This window comes from Oncorhynchus gorbuscha, linkage group LG03, assembly GCF_021184085.1.
Source record: "Oncorhynchus gorbuscha isolate QuinsamMale2020 ecotype Even-year linkage group LG03, OgorEven_v1.0, whole genome shotgun sequence".
Classification (NCBI taxonomy): domain Eukaryota; kingdom Metazoa; phylum Chordata; class Actinopteri; order Salmoniformes; family Salmonidae; genus Oncorhynchus; species Oncorhynchus gorbuscha.
Window position 1 is genome coordinate 23270813 of NC_060175.1, and position 13230 is coordinate 23284042.

General features: G+C 42.6%; 3 protein-coding genes across 4 annotated transcripts in view; 1 reads left to right on the forward strand and 2 right to left on the reverse strand.

Moving 5' to 3' along the window:
* Positions 1-66: 66 nt before the first annotated feature.
* Positions 67-4164, forward strand: LOC124019033 (DNA damage-regulated autophagy modulator protein 2-like). 2 transcript variants are annotated; one of them, XM_046334390.1, is made up of 8 exons: positions 67-279; positions 592-828; positions 981-1048; positions 1165-1307; positions 1456-1633; positions 1838-1920; positions 1980-2072; positions 2235-4164. In XM_046334390.1, the coding sequence occupies exons 2-8, from the start codon at positions 671-673 to the stop codon at positions 2355-2357; spliced, it is 846 nt and encodes a 281-aa protein (XP_046190346.1). In that variant the 5' UTR covers positions 67-279; positions 592-670; the 3' UTR covers positions 2358-4164. The 2 variants fall into 2 exon arrangements, with proteins under 2 accessions (XP_046190346.1, XP_046190351.1); XM_046334395.1 differs by having other exon boundaries at positions 618-828.
* A 2583-nt stretch (positions 4165-6747) lies between these two features.
* tpgs1 (tubulin polyglutamylase complex subunit 1) lies at positions 6748-9117 on the reverse strand. Its single transcript, XM_046340763.1, has 3 exons — positions 8570-9117; positions 7890-8049; positions 6748-7432 (listed from the first exon to the last, which is right to left on the reverse strand). The coding sequence occupies exons 1-3, from the start codon at positions 8890-8892 to the stop codon at positions 6947-6949; spliced, it is 969 nt and encodes a 322-aa protein (XP_046196719.1). The 5' UTR covers positions 8893-9117; the 3' UTR covers positions 6748-6946.
* A 1052-nt stretch (positions 9118-10169) lies between these two features.
* The window catches only part of LOC124028822 (DENN domain-containing protein 2D-like), a 32517-nt gene continuing 29456 nt past the window's right edge, over positions 10170-13230 (reverse strand). The window contains exon 13 of the mRNA XM_046340760.1: positions 10170-10741. Within this exon, the coding sequence (XP_046196716.1) occupies positions 10653-10741 (89 nt within the window). The 3' untranslated portion in view covers positions 10170-10652. The remainder of the gene's footprint in view (positions 10742-13230) is intronic.

The window sequence follows — 13230 nt, forward strand, 5'->3', positions numbered from 1 at the left end:
TCTCTGCTGTCAGATTATTGACATGAAAAATCCTCTGACGTTCGCTAAAAATCCGGGTATTTCAAGGCCACGCCTCTTCTGAAACACTAACAGGAAGTAACGGGATTACGTTTTTGGTTGAGAGAGCATGACATAAACCCTAATCCGTGTCATGTACATTTAATTATAGCGATCAGAAGAGTAAACTACAACTTTGCTTTTCTGCGTTCTCACTGTTAATTTTTTATTTTGTAAAACCAATTTAGGTGTGATGACGTGACAGCAAAGGAACCGCCGAAGGTACAATAGGGTCATATTGGCAGAGTTCCAGTTATTTTACACAAATCTGTTTGACTACGTGTTCCATGTAGCTTGTTCACTCTATTTATCCGATTAAACAGTATCATGTGCGCATTGTGGCCTAGCAAATGTAACCGTAACGTTTCTGTATCTCTAAAGTTACTTGCTAGTACATCGAGGCACAGAAACACTAGTAGAGGAAATTAGATCACGTGGGAGGAATGCATAGTCTCTTATTAATAATGTGATTTTTATCCAGAATGATTAAACAAAAGTGTGCAGATTTATTTATTTAAGTGTGTGTGCCCACAGCCCACACATAACCTCATGCTCTACAGGTGAAGACAACACACCAGCACAAGTGGTTTAACTTGGATAGGCTACTGGTGGAATGACACACACACACAGAACAGAGGACATGTGGTGGTTCCAGGAAGGTCTGTGTATTATACCAGTAGCTCTGGTATTATGGACGACAGCCACGTTCATCTTCGATTACATCACAGCTGTGGTGCTGAGACATGTGGACCCACTGGTGCCATACATCAGGTCAGATATAGGCCGATTCCCAAATGCAAACAACATCCTCCTTGTATCCTTGTCTTTTTACATTTATACCTGAAATCACGTATGTTCATAAGTAGGCACTGCATTGTAATAGGAGGTGACTGACATTCTGCTTGTCATGTTTCTGTTTACAGTGACACAGGGACAGTTGCCCCAGAGAGATGTGTGTTTGGAATCATGCTGGATGTGTCAGCCTTCCTAGGTAACATCACCTTTACCTACCTGAGTCCTCTTTTGAATCTAGCAATCAATTTGAAATTGTGTATATCGGACTGAATTTGTGACTGTTTTAATGTGTGATCATGTTTGTTGTGGCAGGTGTAGCCACCGTGTATGTACGCTACAAGCAGGTCCAAGCCTTGACAGACGAAGAGGAGTCAAAGCTCCATAAACTCAACGTCTTGGGCCTGGTGCTGGGATGGACCAGCTCCTTTGGCATGTGCATCGTTGCTAACTTCCAGGTACCCATTGAGTTGTGTCCTGTTGTGTATATCTGTCTCTCGATTTCTTTCGGTCTCTTCTACAGTCCTTGTTCCAGTTTTTCCTATAATGACAATCATGTATGTAGCTGTGATACTGTAAATCAATACCTCTCCTCCCCCTCTACAGAAAACCACTCTGTTCTTCATGCACCTGGTGGGGGCGATATTGACGTTAGGTGTGGGGGCCCTGTACATCCTGGTGCAGACGCTGGTGTCGCTGTACATGCAGCCTCACGTTCACGGGAAGACTATATTCTGGGTCCGACTCAGCATTGGAGTCTGGACCTTTGCCAGCATTATCAGCAGTATCCTCGACTATATTTCTGCCAAACATGCAAATATGAAATCATGTTTCATTGTTGCTTATAGATTGTTGTTGCTATTAGACAATTACAGTGAATTGAAGCTGATAACTTGAAAAAATTGGAAGGACCTCTGACAACTGCAAGAGTTGCCCTCTGTTACATGGCTCTAGCTCCTACCTGTTGTACTCCTTGACTTCTTCTCTGTGTTTGTTTCATCTGTCATCATGTACAGCAGTCTGCCTGGAGTGGACGTGGCCCATAAACTGCACTGGATACCTGGAGAGACGGTTAGTAGCCTTATTCTCTGTGTGTGTGTGTGTGTGTGTAACAGTTATGTTTGTTGCAGGGCTACATTCCTCACATCATCAGCACCATCTCTGAGTGGTCTCTGGCTCTGTCCTTCGTCAGTTTCTTCCTCACCTACATCCGAGACTTCCAGGTACTACAGCTCTCTTCTTCATTTCCTCTATTCACTTACTTTATCACTAGGGCCATATTTGCTATTGCTGGGCTGCAGTAAAATCCTGCATACCCCATAGCTCTCCAGGGCAGAAGTTGAAGACCACTTTTCTAACAACTGTGCTCCATTTCCCATCTGTACAAAATAACGCTGCGGGCAGAGGCGGACCTAAGGAGTAATCACATGTATGATTCACCGCACTACAGCATCACCACACCTCTCAACCAATCAGAGACCTCTCCACTGCTGGCGGGGGGCATCTGAACAAGACCACTCCTAGTAGTGTGGTTGAGTCGAGCTGTAAATGTCAACATACTGAATGGAATAAATTAGATTATAATGCGGATGGTTCGAGCCCTGAATGCTGAAAGCCGTGGTATATTAGACCGTATACCACGGGTATGACCCACAAACATTTTGTGTTCTAATTTAGTTGGTAACCAGTTTATAATAGCAATAAGGCACCTCAGGGGTTTGTGGTATTTGGCCAATATACCACAGCTAAGGGCTGTATCCAGGCACTCTACGTTGCATCACGCATAAGAACAGCCCTTAGCCATAGTATATTCGCCATATACCACACCTCCTCTGGCCTTATTGCTTAAACATAGAATGCTGAGTGTGCAAGCACAAAGATACTGCTGATAAGCCTAATTCTTAGGTACAGTAGAAGTGCCACACGCCATTTTTAAACTGACATGCCTTTTGATGTCAACTGCACTATTTTCACTGACATTTGGTTCTTGTGTTATGAGCGGTGCATATTTGTATTGGGCCTAAGGGCATCATCTGACAAATGTCATCTGTGGTGTGTTAAAGGTTTTTACACCTTTTTACAGACTTTTTTTTAGTATTCAGAACACAACTATGCTATTCTTATCAACCACTGGATGGTGCCAAAGAGCCAGCAACATGTTTGGTTCTGCTTTCTTACAAGTCTAGCAACCCCCTCAACACAAAAATAGATATGAGCATTTGTTGCGTGAGCTTACGTTGATTGTCTTTCATGAGAATTTATATTATTAAGTGTTTTGAAGCAAGGCACTTGAACTAATTATCTAGAAGTATAATGATGCATTTACTCTACTTCACTTGTGCTTTGGAATGCTAAGTTATTGTGCTCTGGCTGTGAAGCCCTCAGTGTTAATGTAGGAGAATAAGGAAATAAGTGTGTTTTAGATTTGATCATTACTGAATGGATTGTATTTTTTTGTACTTTTCTATTTGGTTTTGTGCTTTTCTATTTCTTCCCCAATTATGATTTAAATTACTTCCATACAGACCCATGAAAAAGTAAGTCATCTCTTTTAACATTGAATGGATAAAATATAGGGGATGTAAGCAGGTTTAAAATATTACTGAATCTCTATGATTCTCTGATTATTCATTTTCTTTCTACTAAAAGTGGATTTTGTATAAGAAAATGGCAGCTGGCTACTTGTATTTGCACAACAAACACTTGTCTCAAATACATAATTACAGTTGTCGGTTAGCTGGTGAATTTTAGCCATAATAGCATTGATATGAATTCAGTCAAAACACTTCAAAACAAAACATGGTATCAAGAACAAGATGAAACGAGTCACAATTCCCCACATGGTAGTTTCTTGTCATTGTTGGTGGCCATCTGGCCATCCAGAATTACAACTCATGGACTGCTGCCCCATTGAACTGTGAGGATCTTTTGTGTGACGTTGTCAGCTAACTCGTGGACTGCTGCCCCATTGAACTGTGAGGATCTTTTGTGTGACGTTGTCAGCTAACTCGTGGACTGCTGCCCCATTGAACTGTGAGGATCTTTTGTGTGATGTTGTCAGCTAACTCATGGACTGCTGCCCCATTGAACTGTGAGGATCTTTTGTGTGACGTTGTCAGCTAGCTCTGGTTATTCATTTGTTTTCTACTAAAAGGTTTATTTTTGTTATATAAAAAATGGCAGCTGTAGCCACCTGTTTCTATGACCACACTGGAGGTGTGTGGAGGAGGTATTGCTGTTAACTGACAGGGAAATATTTTAGGCAAATCTGACGTTCCATGTTTCCTAATAAATGGTCACATCTGCAGAACTACATAGGAGCTTTAATTGTCTTGTCTCCATTCTCAGGAATGACATGCGTCATACGTTCACTGTTGTATATGAAGGCTTTATAACGGAATAAAACCTTTTACTTGTATCTCGCTCTGTTACGGTGGCCACTGGCCATATTATTGCCACACCGGCGGTCACGAGTCATGACAGCAGTAAAATTCCGTGTCACTGTAATTAGGCTTTTCCAAGCTCTGATGCTGCTGATGGTCATTTATAACCAACCAAACTTGGTAACTGCCTCTCTGTCCCCCTAATCACTGACATCAATGCAAATGTCATCAAAAATCGAATAGAACACTTCATAAGAGCCCATGAGCATGTTGCGCAACATTTCTATAGGCTATGCAATTGCATGAGAAAACAGTGATGGCCTCTTAAAAAGTGGAGGATCCTATCATCTTTCGATAGGCTAGGCCTACTATATTGATTTCTCAATTTTCCTAATATTTACATCATTAGAGTCGCATCATGCAGCTATAGAATATATTAAAATCAAATCATATAGCCCAACATTTGTATCACAACATAAATAACTCTAAATTAAGCATTCAGTGCCTTCGAAAAGTATTCAGACTTAATTTTTTCCACTTTGTTACATTACAGCCTTATTCCAAAATGGATTAAAAACAAAAAATAATTGTTAGTAATCTACACACAATACCCCATAATGACAAAGCGAAAACTGTTTTTTAGACATTTTAGCACATTTAAAAATTAAAAACAGAAATATCTTATTCACATAAATATTCAGACCCTTTGCTATGAGACTCAAAATTGAGCTCAGGTGCATCCGGTTTCCATTGAACATCCTTGAGATGTTTCCACAACTTAATTGGAGTCCACTTGTGGTAAATTCAATTGACTGGACATGATTTGGAAAGGAACACACCTGTCTATATAAGGTTCCACAGTTGACAGTGCATGTCAAATCAAAAACCAAGCCATGAGTTTGAAGGAATTGGCTGTAGAGCTCCAATACAGATCTGAGGAAGTGTACCAAAAAATGCCTGCAGCATTGAAGGTTCCCAAGAACCCAGTGGCCTCCATCATTCTTAAACGGAATAAGTTTGGAACCAACAAGACTCTTCCTAGAGCTGCCCGCCCGACCAAACTGAGCAATCGGGGGAGAAAGGCCGTGGTCAGGAAGGTGACCAAGAACCAGATGGTCCCTCTGACAGAGATCCAGAGTTCCTCTGTGGAGTTGGGAGAACCTTCCAGAAGGACAACCATCTCTGCAGCACTCCACCAATCAGGCCTTTATGGTAGAGTGGCCAGACGGAAGCCACTCCTCAGTAAAAGGCACATGACAGCCCGCTTGGTTTGGTGGCAGAATCATGCTGTGGGGATGTTTTTCAGGGACTGGGAGACTAGTCCGGGCCGAGGGAAAGATGAGCGGAGCAATGTACAGAGAGATCCTTGATGAAAACCTGCTCCAGAGGGCTCAGGACCTCAGACTGGGGCAAAGGTTCACCTTCTAACAGGACAACCCTAAGCACACAACCAAGACAACGCAGGAATGGCTTCAGGACAAGTCTCTGAATGTCCTTGAGTGGCCCAGCCAGAGGCCGGACTTAAATCCGATCAAACTCTCCAATCTCTGGAGAGACCTGAAAATAGCTGTGCAGCAACACTCCCCATCCAACCTGACAGAGCTTGAGAGGATCTTCAGAGAAGAAACACCCAAATGCAGGTGTTCCACGCTTGTAGCGTCATACCCAATAAGTCTCAAAGCTGTAATCGCTGCCAAAAGTGCAACAAAGTACTGAGTAAAGGGTCTGAATACTTATGTAAATGTATTATATGTTTTATTTTTTTTATTTTTTTTTATTATCAAACATTTCTAAAAACCTGTTTTAGATTTGTCATTATGGGGTATTGTGTGTAGATTGATGAGGAACATGTTTTAATCCATTTTAGAATAAGGCTGTAACATAACAAAATGTGGAAAGTCAGGGGGTCTGAATACTTAACAAATGCACTGTAGGAGTACCTGTTTCTTTGTTAACAGCTCAACACAGAATAGCCGCATGTGCGCACTCCCTCAAATTGTTTGGAGAAAATATCCTTTATTTTATTCAGCTATGTTCAATTGTATTCTTCATACTATAAAATAATTCCATGGACGTATAAGCAATTGCTGTCTGCTAAATGAACTAGTGTAACCCACAGCCATATGGAATAGCCAGATCAGGGCCTAAAATAAAGACAACTCCGAGTATGCCGTTCTGTTACAAAATAGACTAAATTTTTCTTCATATCATGTTTCTTTAGACCAGCCTAAAATTATTTATGGATTTATTGTAATGGTGTAGGCTAAATTACATGGATTTCTTATATTTTTTTAAATGTAGATGTCCCAGAGGTCTGATTCAGTGGCTTGTAGGCTCTGGGTGGAAGCCATGAGATGCTAAATGGGTTTGTTAATTAATGGTCAATTACCGTGAGACCGACAGTTATTTGATTTGTTTTCATTTGTCCCTGGGTGACAAAATGTAATGACCGCGATAGTCCTACTTATAACAGATGTTTTCATTCAATTATAAATTAAAGCATGAATAAGCAAAATCCAGGTCTGACATTTATTGGTATATTGAATCATATTTACATGATCGTACTATATTATACAGTATATATTTAGCCATGCTGTATGTTCTTCAGGTGCTTCATAAGAACGAGGAAAGTCATACACACATCTCATACTAGGATCTGACACTACATTACAAGGAACAGTGCAGACATTATAGGAACGAGAATACACCAGCAGCTAACACACAACTCTTACTCGAGCGATAAAGAGCTCTGCTGCAGCGTCCTCAAACTCCTTGGCGTCCATGTTTCCCCCGGCTGGCTCCGCTCCAGCCATAGCCTGGGCCAGCTTACCGGGTGAGATCTTAGCACTCGCCTCCAGGTAGCGGCTAACCTTAGCCTCTAGGTAGGGATTGGCCTTAGCGTTAGCATTAGAGTAGTGGTTAGCATCTGAGGAGCCACCATCAGACCGGGAGGTCTCCAGGGCTTCATGGAGGGTGCCCAGCACAGCCAGACATAGTGTCCGACCAGCAGGCCCCTCAGCTGGGCCGCAGACCTCCGCGTACAGCCTCTGCGCCCGCCGGATGTAGTCAGAAAACACAGCACACGTCAGCACACCGTGCTTGAAGATGTCGTAGGGCACGGCCTCATGGTCCTGGCAGTGGAGCCGGCGTAGCAGAGGGGCTGAAGTGGAGATGGGGACGCCTCCCTCGCTGCAGAGACACTTTAAAGTAGAATATAGCAGAACAAAATACTTAGATGTCCATCTACAACAGAAATTGGTATTTTACTCTGCTCCCAAATACCTCAGACAACACACAAACACAGCACTTGAGAAGACCACACAAGGTTAGCTGCAGAGGTTAAGGGCTAGATTCTATCCAATCTCCCCTTTTCGGCTATGCACCATATATATAATATATATCATATTTATTTATAGTCACATGCACTGAATACAACAGGTGTAGACTTTACAGTGAAACTTAAAAGACAATGTTTCCTCGTTCATGGAGACCACATTCACGGTAAATGCTGCATCTGTCAGCTCAATCAAAAAATGATCTTAAATGTCAATCACGCTATAACGCTGATCTAAGTGCCTTGCTCAAGGGCACAATGGAAATGAATGGTTTCTGAAACCAGCAGTGTTTACAGTATGACTTGTCAATTGTATACCCTACCTGGAGGGTGTGTGTGTAGAGGCGGCCCCTGACCCCCCCACCTGGGCTGTTAGAGCTGCATTGACCAGCAGGGCCACTGGGACCCACTGCTCCTCGCCGCTGGGGCCCTGTCTGTGTTAGCAGGTCATAGGCCACACGGACGTTGTTACTGAAGGCAGATCTGAAGACATACACACGTGGACATACACATCACAGGAGGACGGGCTCGTGGTAACGGCCGGAGCGGTTGAATGATGCCAAATACATGGTTTCCATGTGTTTGATGCTATTCCGTTGGCGCCGTTCCAGCCATTATCATGAGCTGTCCCCCCCTCAGCAGCCTCCACTGGTACACTTGCACAGGCCCACATGGATCATTTCCACTGGGAACAGACATCAGTTCAACGTCTAGTTATGATTAACATTTGGTTGAGCAGTTGTCGACTAACTTAATTCAACCAAAAATGTCACCTGGTCATTGGATTCAGGTTAAAAAGTTAAGTAAAGAAATATGACTTTTGCAAATCCAATCAGTTTTCCACGTTGATTCAACACCACATATTTTTTTTATTAACATCACATGGAAACACGGTTGATTGAACCCGTTTTTGCACAGTGGGTTGTGTTATTTCATTGTGAGATAAAACGAGAACATAGACTTGAGCTTGGCAGTCGCAAAATGCATGTTCTTTCTGGTTTACCTCTGAGAGTGATGCGCTAGACGCAGGTGCCATAGGGCTCGGCTCAGCTGCTGCTGCTCGTGTGCGCCTGCGCCGAGGTTTAGCAAATCTCCATCGCTGCAGCATCCACCAGTCCCATTCTCAGCCTCGGAGGCCTGATTACAGAAATGGTCTGCCAAAAACCCCATTGGGTCCTCCGACCTGGCCTCTACCATCTTTAGCAGAGCCCCTCGGAGTAACTCCCCGACTCCCGCCTGCGATAGGAACTCCCGCTCGGTGTCGGTCTTGGTCGGTTTGGATTCGGACATCCCCGAAGTTCCCCCGGACCGACGTTTCTCCGCCATAGCCGTTCTAGGTAGTGAAGTGACGGAAGTAATTCGTTCCTCAGGACAGCTCCGTTTGGAAAACTTAATCGTTGTGGATGCTCATCCTGCTCCACTGCACACCGTAGCAATGTAAAGTCGCATTGAATGTAAAATATGTGTACTTAATCGTGATGATAGATAAAAACTCGACAAATTATTGATTTGTCTCTCGCTCTCTGGCACTGGTTGCTAGGGACGCTATTTCATACCCCGGATGTGATGTGTGAGTGTCAAAGATCATCTCATTGGTTGCTAAAATGGGAAGAGGTCTGGCCATGTAGCTTTGCTCTGTCTTAACATCTCAGTCGACCAGACAGGTCGTACAGGCCATAGTTTTGTCGCACCTGGACTACTGTATGGTCATGTGCGGCAAAGAAACAGAACCCTATTGGTAAATTGTACTTGGTCCAGAACAACGCAGCACGTATCGCACTTAGAATGTATACAGAGGGGAAGTGTCAGGCGCTAAATAGCGTTTCAATCGGTTACGTCAGTTGCTCCCAGACCTTGAAGTAGTAGTTCTCCTTGCTCTGCAAGAGCTGCGGCTTTTGTGGAGCGATGGGTAACGATGCTTCCTGGGTGACTGTTGTTGATGTGTGCAGAGGGTCCCTGGTTCGAGCCTGGGTTTGGGCGAGGGGACGGTCTAAAGTTATACCGTTACACATGTAAGTCTCTCCTGGCTCAAAGTTTACTGCATCACTATTGGTTTTTGCGCAAGGTATTGATGTGTTGAAGGGAACTGTCTGTTCAAGCAGTTGGCACACAGTTCGGACACAAGACATGCAACCAGAGGCAGCTTTTCACAGTCCCCAGGTCCAGAACAGAGGCTGGGAAAAGCACACTATTAAATAGAGCCATGACTACATGGAACTCTGCTACCCTACGTAACTCAAGCTACCAAGACAACCAGTTTAAATAAACATAAAATAACACCTTACTGCACAAAGGGGACTGTGAAGAGAAAGCCATTTCATATATATATATTGAATTGTAATTTGCATTGTACCATGTATTAGACCTAGTTTGTGTGTATGTAAATGACTTAAATGTAAATGTATGTACTGATATGTAGGCTGTGTGTGACATTTTAAATGCATGTATTTCAGTCCTTGACTAATAATATTCTGTACTATGTATTATGTCATGTTTCATGTGGACCCCAGGAAGAGTAGTTGATGCTTTTGCAGTGGCTAACGGGAATCCTAATATATACACCAATCTCGTGAATGCTAACTTAAAAGTAATGTTAAAACATCATTGGTCCAACTTTTATTCACCATTTTTTAAAAGTGCTTATTCACATCCTAACTTCCACATTCATACCCACAGCTTAAATAAACAAAATAACAATTTAAGGCACTCAGTAGGCATAAACACAAAATATTTAGAATACTATGAAATACTCATAGGTATGTTTAGTTATAAGAGCATATATAAGTAAGAGCATCTTGTAGCACAAAAGTGCAATAAATAAACATTTTGCCAAGTCATCACAACAGAAGTAACACATCCTTCAATAAACGTAGACACATTGACAAAAACATGTTTGTGTTTCTTCATCTTTAGCACACATTCATTCAACATGACACAGGAGTAGCCTACATTTTCTACAGGCAAGAGAAAATACTGCAGATTTAGATTGTCACCATCTTCGCTCCACAGACAGGAGCAACGTCCTGTCTGTGGAGCATCACAAATGTACACATGATCAGAATCAATTTGTCTGAGGACGCCTACATTTACACCACAAGTCCTCTCACCCAGCCTCTCTTTGCCTTCTCTTTCTTCTTACTTTGTTGGTACTCTGCAATTTTTTGGTGGAAGAATCCTACAAAAAAAGGGAAAAACAAAATTATTAATTGCTAGGTAAGTGAATCTTGGTAAGTGAATATGCTCCTATGAAAAAGTTATTTTTTGTTGTTAACCACATCTTCCTCCAGCTTTGGTCAGTGCTTGGCCCAAATCTGTTTGTTGTACATCAATGATCTACCATAGATCTGCCCAAGTGCCAGCCTTCAAATGTAGACCAATGACATTTGTCCATGTGTCTGGTAAAATGCTGATGCCTCTAAACAACTGACAGAACATCTGGACTCGGTGGCTTGCAACAGTGCAGAGACCCCTAGAGCAGGGGTGTCAAAGTCAAATGGACGGAGGGCCAAATAAAAAATTTAGCTACAAGCCGAGGGCCGGACTGTTCGAATGTTCATTGAAATTTTTTTAAATGACGCATATAGTCTAGTGAACCTAATTGAACCTACTGAAAACCTAACAAATATATTCCAATATGATCAGATAAATAAAGCAATATTTTCTTATGGCTCTGTCAGTAATCTTTAATTTTCAACAGACACAAAAGACAAATTTCCTTTATATAAAAATCCCCATAACATGAACATTAAATGAAAGAAACCGGTATTCAAGGCACCATCAGTAGCCTATATTTTCTATTTTAGCAAAAGTGGGCTAAATTTACTTCAAAGAAAAAAACAATAATAGCAATTTTCTATCATCCACTCAACTGAAATATTTTTAAAATATAATTGGATTGAAATACAATAAAATAAAGTGCAAAAATCTATTAATCAAAAACAACACTTTGTTTAAGGAGAAGTAACATGCAGTGAAAACAAATATTAAACTTTAACTTTTAAACTTGAACTGAGTAAAAACTCTAAATATGTGATTGCACAGTAATGTTCACTTGTTTGAGGTTGAGGGTGATACTTGGTGGTGTCCCATCTTTTCCACAAGTTCATCAATGTTCGGGGTAAGGCTCTGAGCTGAGGAAATCCTCAGAATTGAGTGGAGGTGTTCAGCAGTAAGTCGACTTCTGTGTGATGTTTTGTTCAAGTTCATCAAAGAAAACAGTTGTTCACACAGGTATGTGCTGCCAAACATAGACAACGTTTGAGCAGCCTGGATGCGCAGCTGGGGCATTGTGTCGGGGAGGAAACGGGCGAACTCCGCAGCACCCACTGCCGCATATTTTGCCCTCAGTGCATCATTGCATTGGAGGTCAATCAACTCCATTTGGAGGTTTGGTGGTGAGCTTTCCACGTCAACAGCAAATGGGTTACCGAGCAGTTCCAACCTGCTTTTTTGTGCTTCAAAGTCAGCAAATCGGCATCGAAAGTCAGCGGCAAGCATACCTATTTTATCAGCCAACTGTGCGCTCGGGAACGCACTGGTAGAGAGCTTCTCTTTCATGGTCTGGCAGCTGGGAAAGTGGCTCAAATTTTCTTTCCGCATCTGCGTCTCCCACAGAGTCAGTTTGGTTTTAAATGCCTTCACTGTACTGTACATATCAGAGATGACACGATCCCGACCCTGCAGCTGCAAGTTCATTGCATTCAGATGACTTGTAATGTCACACAGAAAAGCCATTTCACACAGAAACATTTCGTCTCGGAGTTGTGTTGTGTCTTTCCCTTTGCTGTCCAAGAACAGACAAATCTCACGAAGCTCGAAACATCTTTGAAGCACCTTTCCCTGGCTTAGCCATCGCACCTCTGTGTGATAAGGCAAATCACCATGCTCCGTTTCTAACTCCGTCAGAAATGCCTTGAACTGGCGGTGATTCAAACCTTTGGCTCTGATAAAGTTAACTGTGCGCGTGATGATGCTCATTACATGCTCCATTTTCAAGGCTTTACCGCACAACGCTTCCTGGTGTATGATACAATGATAAGCTGTCAGCTCACCTGTCGCGTTTTCCTCTTGCATCTTTTCCCGTATCTTCGCCACCAGTCCGCTCCTGTGTCCACACATCGCAGGTGCTCCGTCGGTTGTCAAACCCACGAGTTTTTCCCAAGGCAGCTCCATCTCATTTACACATCTTGACAACTCTTCATACAAATCATGCCCCGTAGTTGTGCCATGCATAGGACGTAAAGCCAAAAACTCCTCTGTCACGCTTAGGCTGGAGTCCACTCCGCGGATGAAAATTGACAACTGGGCAATGTCAGAAATGTCGGTGCTCTCATCCACAGCCAAGGAATATGCAATGAAATCTTTTCCCTTTTTCACAAGCTGCTCTTTTAGATTGATGGACAACTGGTCTACTCTCTCGGCAATGGTGTTTCTGCTCAGACTCACATTTAAAAAGAGTTGCCTTTTTTCTGGGCAAACTTCGTCACAAACTTTAATCATGCAGTTTTTGATTAAATCCCCTCCGTAAATGGCCGGGCTGATTTAGCGATCTCTTCTGCCAAAATAAAACTGGCCTTGACAGCAGCCTGGCCTTGTGATTTGGCTTTTTGAACAGAGCCTGTCGAGATTTGAGGCCTCGTTTTAATTCCTCTGCCTTTTGTAGCC

Coding starts and splice junctions, on each gene's coding strand:
- LOC124019033 (XM_046334390.1), top strand. CDS start 671: ATGACACACACACACAGAACAGAGGACATGTGGTGGTTCCAGGAAGGT. Junction 1,049..1,164: donor GGATGTGTCAGCCTTCCTAG/GTAACATCACCT, acceptor TTGTTGTGGCAG/GTGTAGCCACCGTGTATGTA. Junction 1,634..1,837: donor CTTTGCCAGCATTATCAGCA/GTATCCTCGACT, acceptor ACTTCTTCTCTG/TGTTTGTTTCATCTGTCATC.
- tpgs1 (XM_046340763.1), bottom strand. CDS start 8,892: ATGGCGGAGAAACGTCGGTCCGGGGGAACTTCGGGGATGTCCGAATCC. Junction 8,050..8,569: donor CTAGCGCATCACTCTCAGAG/GTAAACCAGAAA, acceptor GTATGTCTTCAG/ATCTGCCTTCAGTAACAACG. Junction 7,433..7,889: donor TCTACACACACACCCTCCAG/GTAGGGTATACA, acceptor TCTACTTTAAAG/TGTCTCTGCAGCGAGGGAGG.